Consider the following 23,619-nt stretch of genomic DNA (forward strand, 5'->3'; position numbering starts at 1 on the left):
TCAAAAAGTGAAACTGCATTGTGCAGTGCCAAAAATAATGCTGGGCCAAAACCTACTTTGTATGTTCTTTCTTTAGGAAAATCATACAGGTAGTCCTTGTTTAGCAACTGCCTTGTTTAGTGACCGTTTGCAGTTATGAGGATAATGAAGAAGTAACTTTATGACCCATCCTCACATTAAGACCTTTGCAGATCTGTAAAGCAAAGGAAAGCTGAAGTAAGATCATAAGCACAGTCATGGTTTCACTTTGCAAATGTTTCACTTAACGACCGAGTTGCCGATCCCAACTGTGGTCGTTAAACAAGGACTACCTGTATTCAGGTTTTTTTTTAACCTTATACATTTGTGAGCATATAATTTAATTTGAAAATCAATTTCTGGATGGGAAGACAGTTTGGGGTTTGGGGATAGAGCAAGATTGTTCATTCAGTTAATAATTGTTTCTCTTTTAAGGTTAAGCCAAATTCCTAACCTCTTTAGATGTTTGGGTTGAACTCCTGTATTTCCTTTTTAGGTCTGAGGACTTTGTGCATCGCATATGCAGACCTGTCAGAAAACTCTTACCAGGAATGGCTGAACATATATAATGAAGCCAGCACAAATTTGACAGACAGAACTCAAAAGTTGGAAGAGTGTTATGAGATAATTGAGAAGGTAAGTAAACATGATTTTGCTTTTTTCCAATCTGTACTCCCTGGCTCTCAGCAGGACTTTATTCAGAGGTATGAACAATTATATCTGGGAGGGAACGTCTCAGAAATTGGGTACTACTCAAATCCAAGTTTTACATAGCTAAGGTGACTATATTTGCTTGGAAGCCTTATTGCTAGGAGGACCTGCTGCTAAAAGAGGATTTCCAAAACGCTGTTTGTCATTTAGGAGCTACTTGAGTATTATGCATTTATTCAGTCAGTTGGTATTCACTGCGTACAGCTAAATGGAGCTTGGACTTTGCTTGTACCACATAAGTCATGGCTTAGGTGGCCCTAGTCCCTGGCTGCTGCTACTCAATGCTGGGTTAGTCTATAGCATTGTTTCTCAACCTCAGCAACTTGACATCCCTCCTAGTGTGCTGAACAATAGAGCTAAAATATGACGGCAATCCATCTCTGCCCTTTCCTATTGTGTTGGAATTTGTCTATTAAAGGGTGGGACCAAAGTGGGTGAGTGCATCTTTTCTTAAGACAGGCAAATGGCTAAATAAAAATATGGATTCCCTTATGATTTCTCCTAATGTCATGTTTTCAAGAGTTAACCAGTTTAATCACACTTAGATCAACTGCTCAAAGTTTTTCATTCCTGTGGTTTAGCATTTGGTTTAATTTTGGCCTTAAACATTAAATCAAAGCTATTTTTCCTGGAACATTTGTTTAAAGGTGTTGTTTTTTTTAATTGTTACAACATAACTTTCAAAATACACTAAAAATCTCTTAAATGATTATTTGGCTTGTATGCTTGGTTTGGAACCTAACCATTCCTGTTCTAGCAGAACATGTCATGTATTGACTGAATGCATAAAATTGCTCTTTATGAAAACATCCTGTCCTTTTCTCTGTTTTTCAAAATTTCAGTTATTTTTTTAGCCCATTAAATATAACATACTGTATTTGTAGTTATAGCTTTTGACAAATGATGTTTGTAGACAGCTGGCCACTCCACCCTAAACATGGAAGCAAGGTTCAAGCTGGAGCTCATTGCTAACTTACGAATGCACATCTATTGTAATTTATTTGTAGATATATAAATAATATAATTCATTCATTCATTGGCTGATAGCTAACAGTATACAAACGATAATATGTGCATGAGAGCATTACCCTGCCAGCATGTTTAACTTAGTAAGGATACACTCAGTGAGTAAGCACATGTTACTAACTCCTGTATGACTGTCTACATCAGTGTTTCTCAACCTTGGCAACTTCAGCCAGCAATTCTGGGAGTTGAAGTCCATAAATCTTAAAGTTGCCAAGGTTGAGAAACACTGGTCTACATGGTCATATCAACAGTATAAATTCTACTGTGCTTAGAAATTCATCAGAACTTGCTGTAAAAAGAGTACCTTCCTTCCAAACCTGTTTTAGGTTGTAGTCTAAGTCAAATTTCTAGAAAACAGAAGGAAAGAAGTCATTTTAGGACCCAATCCTATAGCCCTTGGAACAGCAGCCAGGGAATATAGACAATCGTATTTTCCTTCCTGAAATAGGAAGATGATGTCTGCCTTGGAGAGAGGCTGAGGCTCAGTTCAGTCCCCCCACTTCTTTGCCAGTCTCCAGGAGAACTCCTTCAGAGGCCATGAATCCCTGACTCTGGAGAGCCGTCAGTGTCAGAACTTTACCCAGGACATGGCAATGAATTTCTCTCTAAACTCAACCATACAGGAGCTGACAGCAGAAGAATCGGGACATGGCTCGGATAGATAACTTACTTTTATTACAGATACAAGAAACCCTAATAATTATCAACTATTACAGAATACAGCAACTTAATCCACTGTATAGGGTTTAAATCTATTGACATTGTGATGCTCATTTTGTCATTTGCCCTCCTGGATCCTCCTGACGATGCCTATGATGCTTAATATAGCCCCTATATGCCTTTGGCCCCCAATGCACCTCAGTGGGGCCATTTTTGAAAAGTTTGGGGTGTGATTAAGGGCAAGATTTGTGGAAAGCTTCAGGTTACCATTTCATTTAGTTCCTACTTCACATGGTGATTCTTCAGGTTTATGTAGTGATTGTTTTAAAGTTGCAATTATTATTAATTCTTCTGGCCAAAGCATTTAGTATTCTGATGGTTTCTGAAATGGCTAGTTTTATGCTATATGTACATCAACTACATCGATTTGTCAGCAGCAAAAAAGGTAAGGCACAACTTGCTATCATTATTTTTATTTCTGAGCATCACTCCATCTCTTTCTCCTTCTTCAGGAATTGCTGCTTCTTGGTGCAACAGCAATTGAGGATCGCCTTCAAGCTGGCGTCCCCGAAACAATATCTACTCTAATAAAAGCAGAGATCAAGATTTGGGTACTAACAGGGGACAAACAAGAAACTGCTCTCAATATAGGTAACAACTCTTCAATTTCCCTAGTAAAGTTGTCCTTTGCAAATGCCACCAGATAAAAATATACTGTAGACCTTGAGGTTATGGTATAAATGCAAAGATTACTGCTTTGGCAAGTAATCTGACTGATTGGAACTCTGCAGGAGATAGTCAGTCAGTGGAATAGCTGGAAAACTCCTGGAGCTCCTTAAGACAGGTACTATATCCACAATCCCAAGGAGAGTCAATAAAGCAGGCAATTGGATTGATTCTAGTCTCTCATTTTCATATACACTATTATATTAATTATGCTACATTATATTACTTTAAAGTGAAATAAGGGTATACATAACAATGCATGATATGCATTTTTTTTAAAAAAGAAGAGAAATAATCTAACCAATGCCATAATTACTACAATACCATCAACACAAATTGCCAAATGTCTGAATCAAAAGGAATTTTTTAATGAAGCTGTAGTAAATGGGGCAGGGAGAATCAGTCAAAATAGGATGGAAGGAGCTTGTGTGCAATTTCCAGTATATAAAAAATAATAAATGATCATGAATAGTATATAACTCCAAAAGGATGATATAAAAAAATAATTAAAAACCCTAAAGTTTCAGTAGCCAAATCATCTTGCCTGAATACAGCCTAGCCTCTTGCATTCAAACTTATAGCCTAAATTAACTAAAACTCAACAATTATATAGTGTCCTGAATTTAATTTTAAAAATCAATAATCTCCAATGATAGGTAACAGTTACACGTGAAGTTCAAACAGAACGTTAGCTAATTTCTAAATGTTTAAATGGTGCTTAATATCACCTCCTTAACATTTTCATTATTAATATTTTGATTCCAGTGCTATATGAACAACCTGTGATTTGACAGTTGCCCCCTTCCTGTTCAGTTCCAGCTACTCTGCTCAGGATTTTATAGTCAGCTTTCTGAAATTCCTCCTTCTGGACAGGCATTTTCTCTTAGAGGAATGTGAAGAACTGCACTAGGGAAAAGAGGGTGAGAAGTCTTCTCTATGGAAGGATCAAACCACTGGATTGATTCAGAGTTCCATTTTCAAATTATTTTTATATGAGTTTTGCTGTGTTAAAACAACTAGGCAACCTTAATAAACTGATACTTAGATTATTAGTTGCATTTTCTTTGAATTCCCCATAACCCTTTGGCCCAAAAGGATTGTGGGAAATAAAAATGAAATGCAGCTGGATGCTCCAAAATTTGGGGTGAGTTGTCCAACTAAGAGCTAGAGCATTCGAAAAAGGGAGATGAGATGTTAGAAGAACCAAGTTCCTAGCTCCCTTATTCATGCACATTCATGGACCAACACTCAAGGGAAGTACTGTTTGACAGTGTGCTTATTCAGTTTGCTTCAATGCAAGATATTTCAGAATTACTTGCAATAGATGTTATTGTCATATTGCCAGGCTGTGATTTTCCTGTGCCAGTGCTGTATCCAAAGCATTCGAAGTAAGTCTTGTTAAAGAGTTGTGTCTTCATCAAACTTGTTTATTTAAATCCATTCTTTCAGAGAATCCCTCTGACATTTATTCCTAATGGGCTTTATTCTTAAAGGATACTGGTAGTCTTAACTACCTTAAAAAAACTTCAGGGGGAGCTTGTTGCAAAGTTTATTGCAGCTGCAATTGTACAACCTCAATTGTCCATTCCCCATCCTGTTCTCTATTTTCCATATATTTAGTTACACCACTTATTAACCTGGCATGCTCTTCCTGGAGTTTAATTTTCACTGTTCTTTTCAAATACAGGTGCTTTTGCACCAAGTCCTTTTGACCCTTTGTGATCCCAACGACAATACATGTTAAGACCAGGGGCTCAACTGTGATTTAACAAAGGCTTTCAGTGACAAAGCTCTGGTGTTCTATGACTTCACTTGCATTGAGTAGAGTTTAGACAGCCAGTATGTCTTACTATTTACATTTAAAACTGGTATATCCTCCTTAGAAGTAACATTTCAAGTGAAGCCTCAATAAATCATACAGGATTTCCTTGCTTCCCACAGTAGAGAGAAATGTAAAAATATGTTCAGTAGCTAAAACAAGTCAAGGAGGGTATTCAGAACTGATCTTAAGGGGATGAAGGCTCAAGATTTACTCCATAGGCTTGAAGCCCAATTATTGTCAGGGGAAGAGAGATAATTATTACATTTGGTCTGTTTTGATTGATTTGTGTTGGAGTATGTATGTGCCTTCTTCTCATGTTAACTGTTAACCTGCCAATGCTTTTAGATTCTGAGAGAGAGGGAGGGAGGGAGGGAGGGAGCGAGGGTATAGATAGATAATTTCTGCCTCTTCCTGTAAACAATTTAAATTTATACAGGTTCTTTTCTCTTTGCATCTCCAAGGAAAGTGTGAATATGTGTTGGAGCGAGAAATCAATCCCCATGCAAATCTCCTTGCATAATTTAATCTGAGCTCTTGCTGATTACTGAGGAATTCAGTAGAATGTGCCTTGCTGTTCTCCAACTCTACTTGTCAAGTGGTGTCTTGCTTGATATGAAAGATGTAAAATAAAACAGCAAGAGGAAGCTTAGAAATTATTGTTCACTGCTGCAGCTGTTGTTCCAATAAAAAACTACCAGAAAATCCCTTTCAATTAGTTATACCAAATTTGTAACAGTTTAGGTCCACAGTCATTCCCAGGGGAAAAACCAGGTCTCACTTGATGAATAATCTTTAAAGTTGTTATTTCTCAAAGAATTTTTAAAAACATAATTTGACATGCCAGACCTCATTCCAGCCTTATGAAATTGTTCAGTATACATGTCTTTAGAGAGATCTTAGAGAAACTCACTGCATTTTTCTAGAGTTGGTTTTCATTCTTGGTAATGAACATTAATCCTCCCCCAAGTTTTATTCAAATTTATTCAGATTTAATCCAATAATTTATTTTAGTTTAAATTACTATTTTAATTGTAAGTATTGCATGCTTTTATAAATAATAATAATAATAATAATACAAATGCTTTTAAATAAGACTATACATCTGATAGTAGCTGGACTCACACATTACACACATTATACCAAATCATGATGTGTTTTAATCTTGGTTTGTTGAAGAATCACAGAAACCTAATTCACCAACCACATAAGCAGTTAGTCATGCTTTACAAACCACCATGGCTGAGTTTACAAATTACCCTAAGCCAAAACAAGCAAACCACAGTAGGCTTAATACAATGTGTGAATGTGGGCATTCTCAGGCTTCAGTATGCACATAGAGAAAGAGCCACTCCATTCAAAAAGACTATATTCTTCAATAAAGGGTTGAGTGTTGTGGGATTAATCTCTTATTAGTTTCATGACTTCATTGCCATATTCTCTTTAGGCTCGGTTCACACTAAGCCTTCGGAGGGAGATTCTGTCTCCATTTGTCTCTGTCCAATCAGTGGGATTGAGCACTTCAAATCCCTGATTAAGCAATGTCATCTAGCAGGACCAAGGAAGCATGTCTTCTCTGGAAGTGCCTGCCCTCTGGAATGAGATCTCCAAGAGATCCAGATGCCTTCCACCCTGATGACCTTCCGGAAGTTATTAAAGACCTGGTTATTGGGCTTTGGAGCAGGATGATGGTTGAGCCCCTGTTGGATGGGTTTGTTTGTTTTTTCCAATATTTGTCTTCAAGCCACTCATGGTTTCTTTCTTTTCTTTTCGTATTTTTCTTACTTTTCAAATTGCAACCCAGAATCTTACAATAGGAGTTGGACAGCCTCTCAACTGCATGAATAAATAAAGCCATGATTTATTTAATAAAACATAGCTGGCTGAGTTTGCATAACAGGCCAAACCATAATCTATAGCTTACCAATCATAATGCCTGGGTTCACACAGCACTTTAAGTCCAACACAAATACAGCAAGCAAACAACTTGCAACCTGTGTCAGCTTGATGGGCAAAGCAGGCCTTGTTATTTTTCTTAGGTTTGGCGGTGAGGGGGCAAATGATGAAATGTGTGTGCTGATGTCATCACACAAGTGCTGTGACTTAAGTGCTTCAGTCAGTTGTCAAGACAGAGGTATATAATGGTTTGTATGATGATGTCACCACATGTGTATTGTCATTTTGCTGTCCTTATACTTTGCTGCAAAGGCTCCATAGAAGCATCTAACTAGTCACCGTGGAAACCAGGTGACGTATTACATAGTCGGCCTTCCCCAACCCAGCACCCTTGAGCGGCTTTAGGACTACACGTTTTATAGGCTGTGCAACCTTTTAGGTTAGCGGGTGGACACTAACTTAGGGAAGGCCATACTGTGATCCAGCACAGTTCTTCTTGAATAGAGTTTGATCTTATCCTATACTGGGCATGTTTTTCTTGCACACAATTAAAAGTGTCATAAGGATCATGCTGGGAAGCTCTTGTACATTCTGTTGTCCTCAGGTTCTCTGCAAATTCTTACACAATTTAGAAATGTCCATAATTGGGGTTCATAGTTACATAATAAACTTGCCCAAAGGAAGGCTCAGGGGCTGGCCCCCCAACTCAGGAAAATGTGCCAGTGAAGGAGAGGAGGCTGATTGGAGAATTTGGGGTTTCCAGCCAGACTGTCCTTTCACACATGATGACAGATGCTTTGCTCTTTTTAGCATGAAGAAAATGAGACAATACTTTTTAATGAGCTTCTTCATTACATTTTCTGATACTACCCATTCATTATTTTTCTAGGGTACTCCTGCAGGCTTGTTTCCCAGAATATGACTCTCATCCTCGTGAATGAAGATTGTTTGGATGTAAGTGGAATTCTACCATTCTGTTTAATTTAAATGTTGTCATTGTTTCTTCTGATCTGAACCTACCAACCAGATCAGTGTTTCTCAACCTTGGCCACTTTAAGATGTGTGGACTTCAACTCCCAAAATTCCCCAGCCAACACAGAACTAGATACACGGTCAGAAATCTATCCAGAGAAATACGCACAAAAGGGAGCTGAAACACACGAGTCTTCAAACCACATCCCACTCTTATTGGGACATACCCATTCCTCCAAATAGCTTCTGAAGATGAAAGGATTATACTAAATTGGGTTGGGCTGGGGGACTGAAATTGCCTTGAAATGATACTTCTTGTCGTTTACTTGATTAGGAGAGAATCCTCTCTTTCACTTTCAGTCGACTGTGCCACAGTCTACCCCATTTAGCAGGGACTGTAAACCATGAAGATGCTTGGGATGGGGAGTAAATTTCAGCAAAGGTTACTGCATTAGGGTGATATGTGAAAAGGGTGTAACATGGTCAACCCTGATAGGAACCTTCTTTGAGCACTTAGGAAAAAACAGTATATATATATGACTCAGAGTTCTCTCTCTGTTATTCCCATACTGGCTGTCCTCTTGATCTGAAATTGTAATGCAAGAAAATGGACACATATTAACAGATGCTCCATATTCAATGAATACTGAATAGGCCAAGCTGCTGGCAATGGTGAAATTGAATTAAGTCAACAACAAAAAAAGCAGTAAATGTAATTAATTGGTGTTAGGAATTCAAAGAAACCTCAAAACAATTGCAAGTGTTTAGTGTTGAAAACATTGGAGAGAAAAGGAGATTGAGAAGGACCTTACTTACTTTCCAAAGAGAGGAAGAAGTTATTGATTTGTGGATAGTGGCCTCCTAACAGAAGAATGGGTATGATTATATGGTGTGCTGCAGATTAATGCAATCAGAAATATCAGTGAAAGTTATTCTTGAGCTAGAAAGCCACATTTTATTTCCAACCTTAAAAGCATGAAGGAGGGTTCTTATATCATACTATTACTATTAAAAAGGGGGAGGCTGAAGATAGATCAGGATCTACTGGCTGATCTTCTGTTGAATTATAGTGAGGCTTCTGACTCCAGGAGAATTAAAACCTGGTTACAAAAAGGACTCTTCTCCCCCCACCCCCAGCTTTTGAAATAAAAAAAAAGCTGGGAAAAATAGGATTCAGCATATGTACATATGAAACTGTTTGCAAGCTAGCTTAATTCTGTTCCTGAAAACAAACTCATGTGCTGAGAAGTTATAGGCCTGAGCTATATGCCACTTCTATCAAGACTCTCAAAACTTCCTCTGAAATTCTCAGGGCAGGCTACACATTTTCAGTTTGGCTTCCCAACAGCTCTGGGGGACAGACCTGGTTAAGAAATAGTGTCTGGGCCAAGGTGACCCATTAAGCTTGTTGTTGTTTATTCGTTTAGTCGCTTCCGACTCTTGGTGACTTCATGGACCAGCCCACGCCAGAGCTTCCTGTCGGTCGTCAACACCCCCAGCTCCCCCAGGGATGAGTCCGTCACCTCTGGAATATCATCCATCCATCTTGCCCTTGGTCGGACCCTCTTCCTTTTGCCCTTCACTCTCCCTAGCATCAGCATCTTCTCCAGGGTGTCCTGTCTTCTCATTATGTGGCCAAAGTATTTCAGTTTTGCCTTGAATATCATTCCCTCAAGTGAGCAGTCTGGCTTTATTTCCTGGAGTGTGGACTGGTTTGATCTTCTTGTACTCCAAGGCACTCTCAGAATTTTCCTCCAACACCACAGTTCAAAAGCATCTATCTTCCTTCTCTCAGCCTTCCTTATGGTCCAGCTCTCGCAGCCATATGTTACTACGGGGAACACCATTGCTTTAACTATGCAGGCCTTTGTTGTCAGTGTGATGTCTCTGCTCTTAACTATTTTATCGAGATTTATCATTGCTATTCTCCCAAGGATTAAACGTCTTCTGATTTCCTGACTGCAGTCAGCATCTGCAGTAATCTTCGCACCTAGAAATACAAAGTCTTTCACTGCTTCTACATTTTCTCCCTCTATTTGCCAGTTACTGTTGGCCTTTAGCTCCTATAATCACTAGACTTTGGTCTTGCTGGATCTAGATTATGGGGATGGAAATCCAACCCTCCTGAAAAATACCAGGCTGAAGAAGGCTACATTCAGCACTTTTCCTTATGAGTGATGGTACTTGGCTGGAAGCTTAAAGAGAACTATTTGACCCGAGCCCCTGGGAAAAAAGAGGTATCTTGACAATTTCAGCAGTTTTTAAACATACAGCTTTACATGCAGCCTCAAATGGGAATAAAGGGTCACTCTGAGTTTGACAACTGACGGAAAAAAACACTCCTCAGAGAAAAGGCCATGTTTGGGCACATAGAAAAATGACCTTCTAGAATTAAAAGAAAAGATCCCCCCCCTCCATAAGTTTCCTGTTTTGAGGTGGCATAGACCATATCCAGGGAATCTTCAAGAAGAACTACTCATATTACAGGGAACAGGCACTCAAGTACTTTTTTAGAAGGCTGTAGAGTAATAGTTTAATTAAACATCTTAAGGAAGGTGAATTTAACCTGGAAAAAGTGCGGAGAAGGCAACAAAGATGATTGAGCTGACTATATTTAGCCCTGAGAAATATAATAGTACTCTTCAAGAACCCAAAATGGGTATCACTCAGCAAGCAGCCATGATCTGTTCTCAAGTGTTCTGGTGTAGGATGTGAAATAATCATGATATTAAATTATAGGAAGGCAAATTCTGTTTGGAAAGTATAAGGCCAATTCTATAGTGGAACTAATTAGAGAGGTGGTGAGTTCTCCTTTGCTGGGTATCTTCAAGCAGAGTCTGGCTAGACAGTCGTCGTAAATGCCTTAATTTGGATCCTGCACTAAGCAGGGATTTTCAGTGGCTGAAATAATTTCTCCCAACTGTTACGATTCTGCTTTTCTCTCCCCAGTTCAGCACTGTTAAGGAACCCAGCCTTGTCTGTGGGATAGTTAATCATAACCCCAAATCAAACTAAATCAAAATCTGTCTTCCTGCAACAGAAGCCAGAGTCTAAGTATTCATACAGAGGACAACTATCTTAAACAGGAATTCTGATCTGCCCCTTCCTGATGCCTCATTCAGCCCAGCTACTAAAGCTATGCCTGAAACTCAAAGGAACCCAGAAGAAAATAGTTGCAGTTGCAAATTAAAACCAGGTGCTTTACTAGAGCACAGAGCTAGGAATACATAAACCCATTGATTTCAACGGTTTAAGCATGCATAAGTCTGTTGAATTTAGTCCAGGGAAACTAGAAGGGCACGCACTGTCAAGTGCTTATGTGTGCCTAAGCAGCTCATTTGGATTCAAGCCATAATGATTGATCTTAATAATTCACATATGCAATCCAAAGCAATAATGTGCACTTTAATCAGAATAATTTGGTTTTGGGGAGGTTGCCAAATAGCAAAAGCCAGATTATATGACCCAGAATAAATTACTTCAGGCTTAAGATTGGCCTGTGGGTTTTTTTCCCACTTAAGTGGGAGAATATAATTGAGTAAGAAAATCTTAAATTCTCAGCTAGTACGCTGTAACATCTTTTAGATTGCTTGTAAATAAATAATCAAGGAGTTGGTTTTGATAAGTTGTTTGGTTTGTTGTCCTTTTATTGAGTTGTTAGCTAAGTCTTATTTGCACTGCATCAAAACTTTTTTTAAAAATCCTTGTGGGTACAGGAAATAGTCAAATTGCTAGGAATTTTTGAATACAACCCCCGCCCCCCCATATATGTTACACAAAGAATGTATAGTTTTTGCAGGACTGCATTTTATTCTCCACACCAATGGATCAGAACCATGCTTTGTTACAGCCGTGATCTGGAACAATCCTGCCCATTGTTTCCCAGGGAATAAACATCAGTTCTGAATCACACCATTCTACTTCTTGATCTTCCTTTGGCTGAAACCAAGGCAAACCCCTAGTATAGGGAGGGAAGGAAGAAACAGAGAGTTTGGGCACCACCACAAAGAAAGCACCTATCTCCTGTCTCTAGTAACCATCTACTTGGCTTTTGAAGGTGTCATCATTCAGAGAATGGCCTCTGAAAAGAAAATCTGCTCAATGCTTGAAAGTAAAACTAGGATTTAAAGACTTGGATAGTTCCTTGAAATAAAACTGTATTTTGGATTCATATTTTTTTGAATGCTGACTTTACAAACACAAGTATTTGAATGCTTTTTTAGGCAGCAAATATCATTTGATAATCTAATTACCATAATATATTCTATTGCCTTACTGACAATAATAGAAATTGACAGATGCCAATTTCCCCAGAGTCACAGAGTTGGTGTCTCAGTTATACCATGCTAATAAAAACAGGATGATATATAGGATTTGAACAAAGTACCATTTGTTGGCTTTATTTTACTCTCTGGTTCCTTATTCCTCCAATACATGGATGGACCCAGTCTGTGTTGGCTGTGGTGTGCAGAGGAAGAAAGGTATTTTCTTGTCACAGATAACTCATCTTGGTCTTTGGGTTCAACTTTCTTTATGGAGAAAGAAGCTACATCTGTTAAGGAGAGGAGGAATAGTCTGATCTATTGTGACCAGTTTCACTTCAGATACAAATTTTACTAAATGCTGGCACTTCATTGCTTTGAGTCAACTTGGCTCTTGGGCCAACACTGATCCCCTACTCAAACATAAATTTTCTTATTTGGTCTATCCTAGCCTTCCCTAGATTGGATGACCCTCCAAATGTTCAGAGTTCAGTTTCTAGAATCCTCAGCCAAGCTATGCTGAAATTCACAAATCTGGGAAATGCTCAGATTAGGCAAGACTTGTCTTTTCTGAATGAAACCATACTTTTGTCATTCTAGGAAAAATTGGACAACCTATATTTTCAATCTTAATGTCCACCAAGATTTTCCTATGTGTCTTAAAATGATTCTAAATTCCAGAAGCCCCTGTTACCAGATCTGTCTTCTAGGATCCAAAATTGTATTTTTCTTCTGTTAGATGTATATGCCTCCCTTCCTCTAGGAACACCAGGTAGTGTATATAACATTCCCTATTCCAGTTTCCTTAGTCCTAGTCCATCACTTTAAGTTTATACCACACTTCTTTCATTTTCGTGTTGCATTTGCACAACATCCATCAACTGCCACGCTCAAGGGTCATTCTCAGATAATCTGGTAGATGAGCTTTATCCAGTAGCACAGTGAATCATGTAGAATTGGAGTGGGTTTCCTAGGCCATTTTGGTCAACCTCCTGCTTAATGTAGGGAGTCCAGAGCAGGAGTGTCTGTGAAGATGATTGCTTGAAGACCTTCAGCGATAGAAAGCCCAATACATCCCTGGCTACTTGGTTCCATACTCACCATCCAAACTCATGTGCTGCAACATGCAGACAAAGACACTGATCTCCTTTTTGGACTCTCCCTTATGTATACAGTGTTGTACAGAAATGCATATGGCTCTATAATATAACCACATCAGCTCCTTGAAGAACAAGCGCATCAACCACTGATACGGGATTTACACAACTTTGCTTTTGCTATCCTCTTTATTCTAAAGAGTATGGAACCAAGTAGCCAGGGATATATTGGGGTTTCTATCACTGAAGGTCTTCAAGCAATCATCTTTGCAGACGCTCCTGCTATTTACAATAAGAGAATAAAGATTATTTTAAAGACAAGAGTATAATTACAAAGCAGGCCTGGTTGCTCAGTACTGCTCATCTAATCTTGAAGAATTTCATGGTGCAACATTGGAATGCCCCATGGTAGGGAATGATACATAGAAAGTGAAAGGATGTATTTGTTTATTTCTACATTGCTGACATTTCTATGCTTCTCCACTCTTCATGGCTCTGTGGGAGGAAGAATCTTAGATGAGAAAAAGATGGTATGGGAAGATGGATACTAGTCCATGTATTTAGTCCAGGGTGAGCAATTTTCTTTTACTGCCTGCATTCCAGCTGAAGTAATCTTTTGGGGCTGCATCACATGCCAGTGTCTGGCCAGAGCTAACATAGTTCCTGGCACCTCCTTCTTTTCTAGCACCCTTCCTCTCTCTTTGTCTTTCCTCAGGTAGCAAGCTGTTGGGGAAAGGCTAGCTGGCTCTTGGCAAAAGACTGCATTGACTGCATTTTGCAGATGGGCTGCATGTTGCTGATGTCAAGTTTAGTTTCTCTGTTAGGTTATTTGTTTATAAAGTCTAGTGCAGGGATTGGACATCCTGTAACTGACAGTTTGAATTGACTGTCTACAGGCCATTCTTGCTTGCATAGTGAATTTTTTCCGGAATGGGCGAGTCCCAATTGGTTTATTTCTGAAATTTGCAGAATTAGTCAACTTCTAGGCCTCTCTTTCACCACACTCTTCTTTCAGTTTTCTTTTGCTGTGAGCTACTCACCAGCTTAATAGCTCCATATGTTGCAAGTGATATGGCTAATGTAGATATAGGATGTTTTGAACAGCAGAGGCAAATAAGGGGATTTTCCCTCCTCCCATCTGCAAGCTGACAATAATTTTAATATGCAAAGACAGTGGATTAGAAAATGGCAGGATAAATACCAAGGGGAAAAATGAGGTTTAAGGCTTGGTGTTTTTGAAAACCAAGGGTTGTCGTCCTGAGGGAGAGTGCAGAGGCTCTTCTAACATCTGGGGCACAACATAGTTATCTTAATCACCAGCCAGGCTATGTGGAGATCCATGACTGCAAGCAGTAGTGGGACTTAGCAGAAGGAGCTAATTAGGAAAATTGGGAGAGAGAATACATTGGGGGGTCAACTTTGCCGTCAATTTTTATTGCTTGAAGGTTTTAATATTTTTCCCTTAATCATACAGAGATTCAGAGACATCAGGTTTAATAAGTAAGTTGTGCAAGGAACTGTATCTAATAAGCAGATAAAATGAGAAAAATCTGGACAAATGGAGGGAAGGCCTTTTTCCTGACTTGGAGGAGCTGAGTGTTAATTTGTTGGTCAATAATGTTTGCAATGAGTCAGCAGTACAAATGTGAAATCAATTATGTAGCTATCCACATTTTTAAAGAAAAAAACTTTCCCACACTTCAAGTCGTTGCCTAAAATTACAAGCAAAAGCAGGGTGATTGAATTCCAGTGACTAGCTAATTCGGCTTCCGGGTTTAAGTACACAAGTAAACTGGGTTATTTGAGCATTATTGAATTTCTGTTTATTTCACCATGTAAAATACATGGGTTTGAGCTGAGCTACGCATGGGTTGAAAACCTTTTTCCAGGAGCGAAAGGGTATATTTTGGGGTCTAAATCCTGTCTTGTTCCGTTGCTGCTATTGCTTGTATTGCGAGATGGCAGTATAACCTTCAACATCAGCAGGCCATTGATTCAATTTATGTTGGTAAAGGGGATAAGAACTAGGACAAGCTCCTTGTAGTGCAAAGGTCCCCAAAGAATTGGATGTCCACAGACATTCAACTTACTGCAAAACAAAGGAGGAAAAAAAAAGTGCATGAGACAGTGGCTTTTTATTGATATTATATCTTCTGAAGCTATATCTTTGTTTTAAATCAATGAATAAATGAAAGGGACAGTGGCATTATGTAATGGTATGTGGGAATGACATTCCCTTGAGAGACGAGGGAAAGAGATGCTGCCTGGGCAATTGTCAGATAAAAGGGGAAGGAGCCTGCAGCAGCATGATGGGAAGAAAAAGAAACCTAGGAAGGATCCGCCGTAACTAATCAGGCTGTAAAAAGAGACGGTGGGAAATTTATACTTTCAGACTTGCAAGGTTCTATTAATGCAGCCTTGCAATAAAGTAGAATTCGCTCATCATGTTGTGTTTCCTGTCTGGTCTACCTGGGAGGGCTGACAGATTATTTATCAATTTATTTATCAAATTATTTATTTAATCAAATTTATACACCGCCCATCTCACTGTGCAAGTGAGATATAAAGGTAATAAAGTATTATGATTCATTTTCTTTAGTTGGGACTTGAGTGACAGTATAGCAGAGAAAAAGTGGTTGGGGGAATGCTTGCCCACTCTTTGTACTCAGCGCAATAGATTTTTATCTGGGTATAAAATAGAATGAGGAGGGATCCTTGCTCCAGCCCTTACTGGGAAGCCAAATGGCTAAACCAGTCATGAAAATAAATAGAAGTGCATTGCTGGCATTCTGTAAATTGCAGTAGAGATCTAAAAGCCCACACTTCTGTGAGAAATTTGATATGCTAGAGCAGGTTAATTTATAGTAATCTCTGAAAAAACGAACATTCGTCTTTTTTTTTTCTGCTGAAGTACATGTGGGCCTAATACCCATGAAGGCTTACCTGCGCTAGATTAATTGTATCTTTTGCATGAGTTAATTTCATTATGCGTGGGAAGCCAGTATTGTTGGCGTATCTGTGGAAGGTGGAAATCTAACACGTTTAATGCTGTATGAAAATTCTTAGGAGTGGAGCAGCAGGAAGTGTAGGACAGATGGAATACTTCATTTTCACAGCTGTCTACTTGAACAAAGTGTTGCAACCAAGGTGCCACTTGGGAACAGCAGACAGACATATAAAAGGAGTACAAATCTGCAGAGACAGGGGACACAGGAATTGTCATTCTCATTGGCAGGGACACCAGCTGAATGCAACTTATTTAATTCACAACTAATGCCAAATATTTGATGGCTCCAAGTGATAATTGATTAATAATAATTTGGACTGTGGCAAGATATAGAAGTAATAAATAATATGACTAATAATACTATTCTGTTCTGTTCTGTTCTGTTCTATTCATAGGATGCAGTATATTAGTTCAGTGAGGAGAGTTAATTGGTTTAGAAAATATTAAGCTTATTTCCTTTGGCTTGTAGGGGAATTATTTAAATTTAATTTCAGGACTGATTTAATTTAATTTCAGCAAGCCAGACATATTTGATAAACTTAAAAGGAACTTATTTTTGTCTTTATCCTTCATTAAATAATTATTTTATTTGTTTTTTATTCTATAGAAATAAAAAAAAGAAACAGCTTTGAGCAAAGCAGTTAAGCTAAATATCTTGAACCAGGTTTTAACAAATATTAGAATAATTTACCTGGAATAACTGCTTTGCTTTCCTGTGAAGGTAGATTAACAGGTTCACACTATGTTGAGTATAAAGCTGGACTGAATTTGTGATTTTTTTTTATTTTTTTATTTTTTTGCTCCCTGAAAGAAGCATAGTTCCCACCCACCCCTGTTTTGCAGGAAATAAAGAACATTACAAAACCTTTTGCAGGAATAGAAAGGGAATTTCTCCATATCTTTTTACAATGGCTGATGAGTTCTTATGTTTTCTTCCTTTTACTTAAAAAATAGTGTTGCTTACTTCCTTTAAGTGCAGGGTTTCTTCTTTCTGAATGTTGTTGCAAGAATGCTCACCTGGCTGATGACGATGATGATATATTAAATATATAAGATGCCCGACTCCGAGCAACTCTGGGAGTTGAGCTCATAGAGGGCTTAGGAGAGGGTGTTCATGGATGAGGGAGCTGTGACAATACCCATGTGGGAGAGGATGCATTTTAAGTGCTTCTGTATTGAAAGGATTTGCTGGTGATGTCACCGTTGCCCGGGGGACACCCGAGGGGGCTCCTTTCATGTCCCTGTTATTTTTCCCACCGAAGTGGTACCCATTCATCTACTTGCATTTGCATGCTTTCGAACTGCTAGGTTAGCAGGAGCTGGGACAAGTTGACGGGAACTCACTCCATCATGCGGCTCGTACTCTCGGGTTTCAAACTGCCGAGCTGCTGACCTTAATGATCCTCTGACTCAGCGTCTTATCCACTGCGCCACCATGGCCGCTAGGATGCACTTGGAACCAGATCACTTGGTATTTGTAACCATCGTATGCAACTTTCTACTGCTAAGACTCAACTCTGAGAATTGGACACGATGGAATGGATTAAAAAAAAAAAAAGACTGAACTGGCCCTCCACTCAATCCGTTTTTAGTTGTAAAATTGACCTAGTTTTTTTTTTTAAATTCTCCTGATATTGTATACTTAATTTTCTAAGTGGTTCTCACCTTTTTGGTCTGAAGCTTAAAATGTACTTACTGGATTGGTTAATCTTTGCCTTAATTATTTTTTGCTAGCTGCTGTTAATGCTTCTGGCAGAATATTAATATATAATACTTCATAATATATTAATATACTGTAGTACTTAATGTTAATATTAAACTTTAATTTGTTTAAGATTTGTTAGTGGAATATGCATGTTATAAATAAAAAAATAAAGACACGGGGTTACTTGGGTAAGGCAAGCTCATTCTCTGTAGGCAATGCATTATTGAAGATGGATATTGTTATGCCATCACTGAATGTGATCTCTCCTGTAAGTAGTATAATTACTGATGGTGTAATATCCCTCTGTGCGTGCTGCAAGTTCTTCAACACATTCAGGAAATTACACAGGCAGGCAGGCAGGCAGGCAGACACACACACACACACACACATACACACAACTGCATTTATTTATTAAATTTATATAGCTGTCCATCTCACATACATGCGGCGTACAATAGAACAAATAATATAAAACAACATAATACAAGAATTATTTTTTTAAAAAAAATTAAAACAGTTAAAACACAGATATAATAAGACTGCAGGAGAATGGACCAACAGCCTATACAGTTTGCATTTTTAGATGCATGTTTAAAAGTTTGCATTTTGAAAAAAAACACACAGTTACATATGAATGTATCTAAATCTAAAATACGTTTAGAATTTTTTTTTAAAGAAAAAGTTGCAGATTAGTGAAGGGCTGGAACAGATTTATGAATACATGCAGAACTGGGATTGGAAGTGGATTTGTCCATGCCTGTACCACAGTGAGTCCAGCCAATTTTTCCAAAGATCTTATATATTATACAGAGCTAAAGAGTCCCTGCTGTAACTTGAGAAGCTGTACCTACTGAGATACCATCTCCTGTGTAGGTGGCTAAATTTAGAAGCATAATTTTCATGTTCTGTTTTATTCCCCAAGAAATGAAGTTTCAGACATTAGATTAGATTTTCTAAGTTTTCCATTGGTGCCCCCACTTTCTGTCTTTTTTCCCTTTGTGAGTTTATATATGATTGCTATTAAGCAATTTTGGAATACAAACTCGCTTTATGAGCAAAGGTTAATTAGAGCCTGAAGGAAGCCTGGGGCAGAAAAATACAGATGCAGTAACTATAGAAATAAGGTCTGCTGGTCAATTTTCTTGAGTATATAACTATTAAATTAAATGTAAGACCACGAGAACTATTCCTTACCTACATCAAACTCAGTGATCTTTCAAAAGTTAATGTTTCTGCAACAGATAAATTTGCATGTAGAAAGCACAATTGAACCTCTAACTCCCAACTGGTAGCATTTCAGTTCTTGTAAGTTGGAGCAGGCAGAACCTGAATAATTGAAATGTGAAGAATTCACTGCCAAGTTCACAATGGGGCCCTTGTGGACAACAAGCCTCTTAGCAAATTCCACCATTACACAGCGTGATCTTGGATTTGCAGAATGCACAGGCCCAAAAGAGATTGTTTTAGCCTGTTTTAGCCATTGAACAGCTGCTTGTGGATGAATCTGGAGGCACAATGATTTCCCACAATGAAATCAGTTCAGCTATACAGGCAGCTAAATATTTTTTGCCATTATAAAAATATTAAAAAGGCAAGATCTCACAGTATTGTTTTCTCATATGAACTTGTATCAGATTTGGGCCGTTTTACTTGTGTAATTAATTTTTTACATTTTAATTATTTTGGCTCCAGCAATGTAACATGAAATTGCATGATGGTGCTCATCAGCTGAAGGGATTGCTGACTCTGCTGTAAACTTTAATGCATCTGGAGTATTGTTCAACTTGCAAGTCCAGCTGTTGCCTTGTTGACCTTAGTTTTATAGCTTAGCATGATACATTAACTCAACAAGTCAAGATTTCAACGTAGCTAGTTATATGGAGGTTATGAAAAAAAATGTTATGTTATTCACAGAAGTGAAAGGTGAAAGGTCCCCTGTGCAAGCACTGAGTCATGTCTGACCCTTTGGGGAGATGCCACTTTCGCGACATTTTCTTGGCAGACTATAGCAGGGTGGTCTGCCATTGTCTTCCCCAGTCGTCACCTTCCCCAGCAAGCCTTGTACTCATTTTACCGACCTCGGAAGGATGGAAGGCTGAGTCAACCTGAGCCGGCTACCCGAGAATCCAGCTTCCACTGGGATTGAATTCGGGTCTTGGGGAGAGTTTTGGTTGCAATGTTGCCAGCTACCACTCTGTGCCACATGAGGCTAGAGGAATCATAGACAGATCTAATTGTGGAGTTCTTGGTGTATCTAATTCTCTGGACATAGACTGGTCATTGTTCTGGCTAGGATACTGAAACTGCTTTGATCATGTTGTTTCATAACCAAAGCTAGAAACTGATGGAGATTGTTGTGCAGCTCTGCTGCTTCTCCTTATGCTGGCTTTTGATACCATCAACCATACTATCTTTCTGGACTTCATGATACAAACGAGCCTAGAAAGGATAGTTTTGCAATTTCAGTCCTTCCTAGTTGGGCTAATTAGTACAAGGTACAGGCAAATATGATGCTTGCACTGAAATGCTTGACCTGGTTGCCAGTTGCTTGGTGAAAAAAGGTGAAAGGTCCCCTGTGCAAGCACCGAGTCATGTCTGACCCTCTGGGGGGACGCTGCTTTTGAGACGTTTTCTTGGCAGACTAGAGCGGGGTGGTTTGCCATTGCCTTCCCCAGTCGTCACCTTCCCCAGCAAACCTTGTACTCATTTTACTGACCTCGGAAGGATGGGAGGCTGAGTCGACCTGAGCCGGCTACCTGAGAGAGAAGCCAGCTTCCACTGGGATTGAACTTGGGTCTTGGGGAGAGTTTCAGTTGCAATACTGCTGCCTACCACTCTGTGCCACATGAGGCTTTATTCACAGATACTGAAACGCAATTTTCTGGCATACAATTTAGAAATACCAATTAATTGCCAGTCTTTTTTACTCACTAATGTGAGAGCATCTCCCACTGAATTTAATAGTATTTACTTCTGACTGATCACATGTAACATTGCACTACCAAGCATTTTATAATAATAATAATGTAGAATACTTGGCCTCTGCCTCTGTTATTTTCATCAAAGCAATTCATCATGTCATGCTTTAGTAGTCCTACCCAAAATGTTTATAATTACAATATTCCAGTATAAACACATTCATATGAAATATCCTATTCCTAATTGATTTCCTGGGGCAAATTACTTTTTTAGATACAGATTATGAATAAGAGACATTTATGGAACAACCCTTTGTAGCAATAAAAACTGTTGGAGATGCTCTTTTGAATGCATTAACAGGAGGAAACTTTTTGAAAGAAAAAAGAACAAACTGTAGTTCAAGCCATATCTGCATTTTGTTACAGTCATATGTGGAATGTAGGAATAGACAAGGATATTTTATTTATTTATATGTGTGTCATAAGCTGGGGGGAAAAATCATTGTAAAGAATTTGAAAAAGCATCTCCATTTAGAAAACTCTCCCACCGTTTCTGTCACAGACCTAAATCTCTTTGGCATATCTGCTTTTTGTCATTATGTGTTCCTTTCCACAGAACCAATAGCTTGGTATGCTCAGGGGCGGGAGTGGTGGTGTTGGAGGGAATAATTCAGAGACTCAGAGGGTTAAACGCTTTCTTCTCAGAGACTACTACCAAGTCAGTGTGACCTATTTAGTTGGTTAAAATAACCTGATGGGATAGTCACAGTAGGTTTACTGTGCTGCATCTAGCATTGTTCCTGGTCCCAGAGATGGTCTTCTTGATGTGCTCATGTGCTACCACAGTTAAGTTCTGTGCTTGGCAGAATAAGTGTTCATTCTAAAGGCATCTAGCCAAGGAGAAAATGGGAAAGTCCTCTAATTCAGTGGCAGTGTACTTGCTTTCCAAGCAGAAGTTTAAAAGTTCAATCCATATCAGCTAAAACGATCACTAAGCAAATGCTGTGAAGGACCTTCCGCCTGAAACTCTGGAGACCCACTTCCAGCCAGGTTGGACAATATTGTATAAGCTAACTTCCAGTATTCTTTTTATTGCTCGTTCCCCAAAGCCAAGCTGGCAGCTGTTGAAGTGGAAGAAATGTACTGAGCAATATTGTCTACTGAAGTATGATGTCTAATGTTGCTTAAGTCAGCCTTCCATAACTTCTGCTCAGTTGGGAGTGATGGAAGGTCTCCAACCGTATCTGTAGGGCTGTGAGTTGTAGAAGTCTCCTTTAAGTCTTTCTCTTTCATTGCCCCTGCTAGAGTTGCTGCCATAAATTACCACTGCTTACATTCTGCTTCTGCTTGTTTAGGAAGAGAGATACTCAAATATATATATATATACACGTACACACACACACACAAACATTTTTACACACACACAACCCCATTCACAGCTTTGTTATTTCCAGCTTCAATGCAAATTAACTTAGGCCAGATTTCCTCAGTGGGCCCTGGAGCATAGGAATTAACTTTGACTGAGATAGTATTCTCTGAACAGATGGTGAAACCTATCAACACCCTCTTCTCCTACATTATGGTTAAGGCATTCTGAGAAACCTGCATCACTGATGGCTGCTGAATGACTTGTCTGAACAATTTTTTGCAATACACCAACTCTGGGCTTGCAACTTCAGGGAAGTCCAAACTGAGGAACAAAATAAGTCCTTCCGGTACTCTAAAACAACTTTATTATAGATAAAACTTCAAATTATCCAAAAGGAAGAAAGATAATGATGGCAGCAGCAGTAATGGATGGATGCATTTCTTATAATTCTGTATACGATTAGAGTGCCTGAACTTAAGGTTATTCTTCTTGCATCATGTATGTGAGTTAGCTCAGCCACAATTTTGTATTATCAGCCACAATTGTTTCATGAATGGCTGGTGTTCTACATGTCATTGCCACTTTCTCTGCATATTGTTTTCTCCCCATTTAACCTGTCTTTCCAAACATGGAGTGTGCACCCAAACAGGTCAGGACAATGCTTCCAAAATGAGCTTAGTCCATAAAATGTATTCTCTTAATATAGAATGTAAAGTCTTCCAGTTATTGTTGGACTTCAGCTTTTTGGATGCTTCACAATTGGCTTATCCCTACATATACATTCTACCCTTTGAAGTGCTGAGTGATTGGAGTGGCCTATATGACTAACAAATAAATAACCAGTTCAAAGTATTGAAATCACAGGAAGCCTTCATATATTCATGGCTGCCAATTGCCTACTGGGTATAATTTAGGAGATACCAGGAAGGAGGCTGCCCACAAATTCTTGAGGGAACTGTAGAAGTAAAACGTCCAAGGCAAAAACTGAAGCATCAGACTATGCAACCAAGGGATGGGTAGAACCTAGTTGACTGAGGATGGGTTAAGAAGAAAATGCCCCTTTAAGTTGAAGGTAGGTTATTGAATCTTAGAATCCTACTTCAAGGACTCCTGTCTTAATAAGTTGTATCAATTGCAGCAAAAAAAAGAGGAAAATTTGAAAAAAAAATGCTGTAAAATTTGGGGCAGGGATTTTCCCAAGATAGAATGAATTTTACCTTAAATGGTTTCATCTGAATTACTTTTGAGCAAATGCAGTTGCCCAAATAACCAAACACAAGCAGGTTCAAAGGCATATTTCTCTAGCTTAATGTAAAGACTGTAGTCATGAGGGCACTGAAAAATTGCTTGAACTTGATCATTGTCAAGGGCAGGATCCTCAGAATAAACTAGTAAATTATTCAAAAGCACTATTAAGAACTTATCCAGAAAAC

At 38.7% G+C, this 23,619-nt stretch overlaps 1 protein-coding gene across 1 annotated transcript in view; it reads left to right on the forward strand.

Annotated features, from left to right (window-relative positions):
- Positions 1 to 23,619, forward strand: part of ATP8A2 (ATPase phospholipid transporting 8A2) — a 337,944-nt gene that overhangs the window by 93,024 nt on the left and 221,301 nt on the right. The window contains exons 21-23 of the mRNA XM_063305756.1: positions 515 to 654; positions 2,928 to 3,066; positions 7,746 to 7,810. Coding sequence (XP_063161826.1) covers positions 515 to 654; positions 2,928 to 3,066; positions 7,746 to 7,810 — 344 coding nt within the window. The remainder of the gene's footprint in view (positions 1 to 514; positions 655 to 2,927; positions 3,067 to 7,745; positions 7,811 to 23,619) is intronic.

Source organism: Candoia aspera, chromosome 5 (assembly GCF_035149785.1).
Source record: "Candoia aspera isolate rCanAsp1 chromosome 5, rCanAsp1.hap2, whole genome shotgun sequence".
In the NCBI taxonomy this organism is placed as follows: domain Eukaryota; kingdom Metazoa; phylum Chordata; class Lepidosauria; order Squamata; family Boidae; genus Candoia; species Candoia aspera.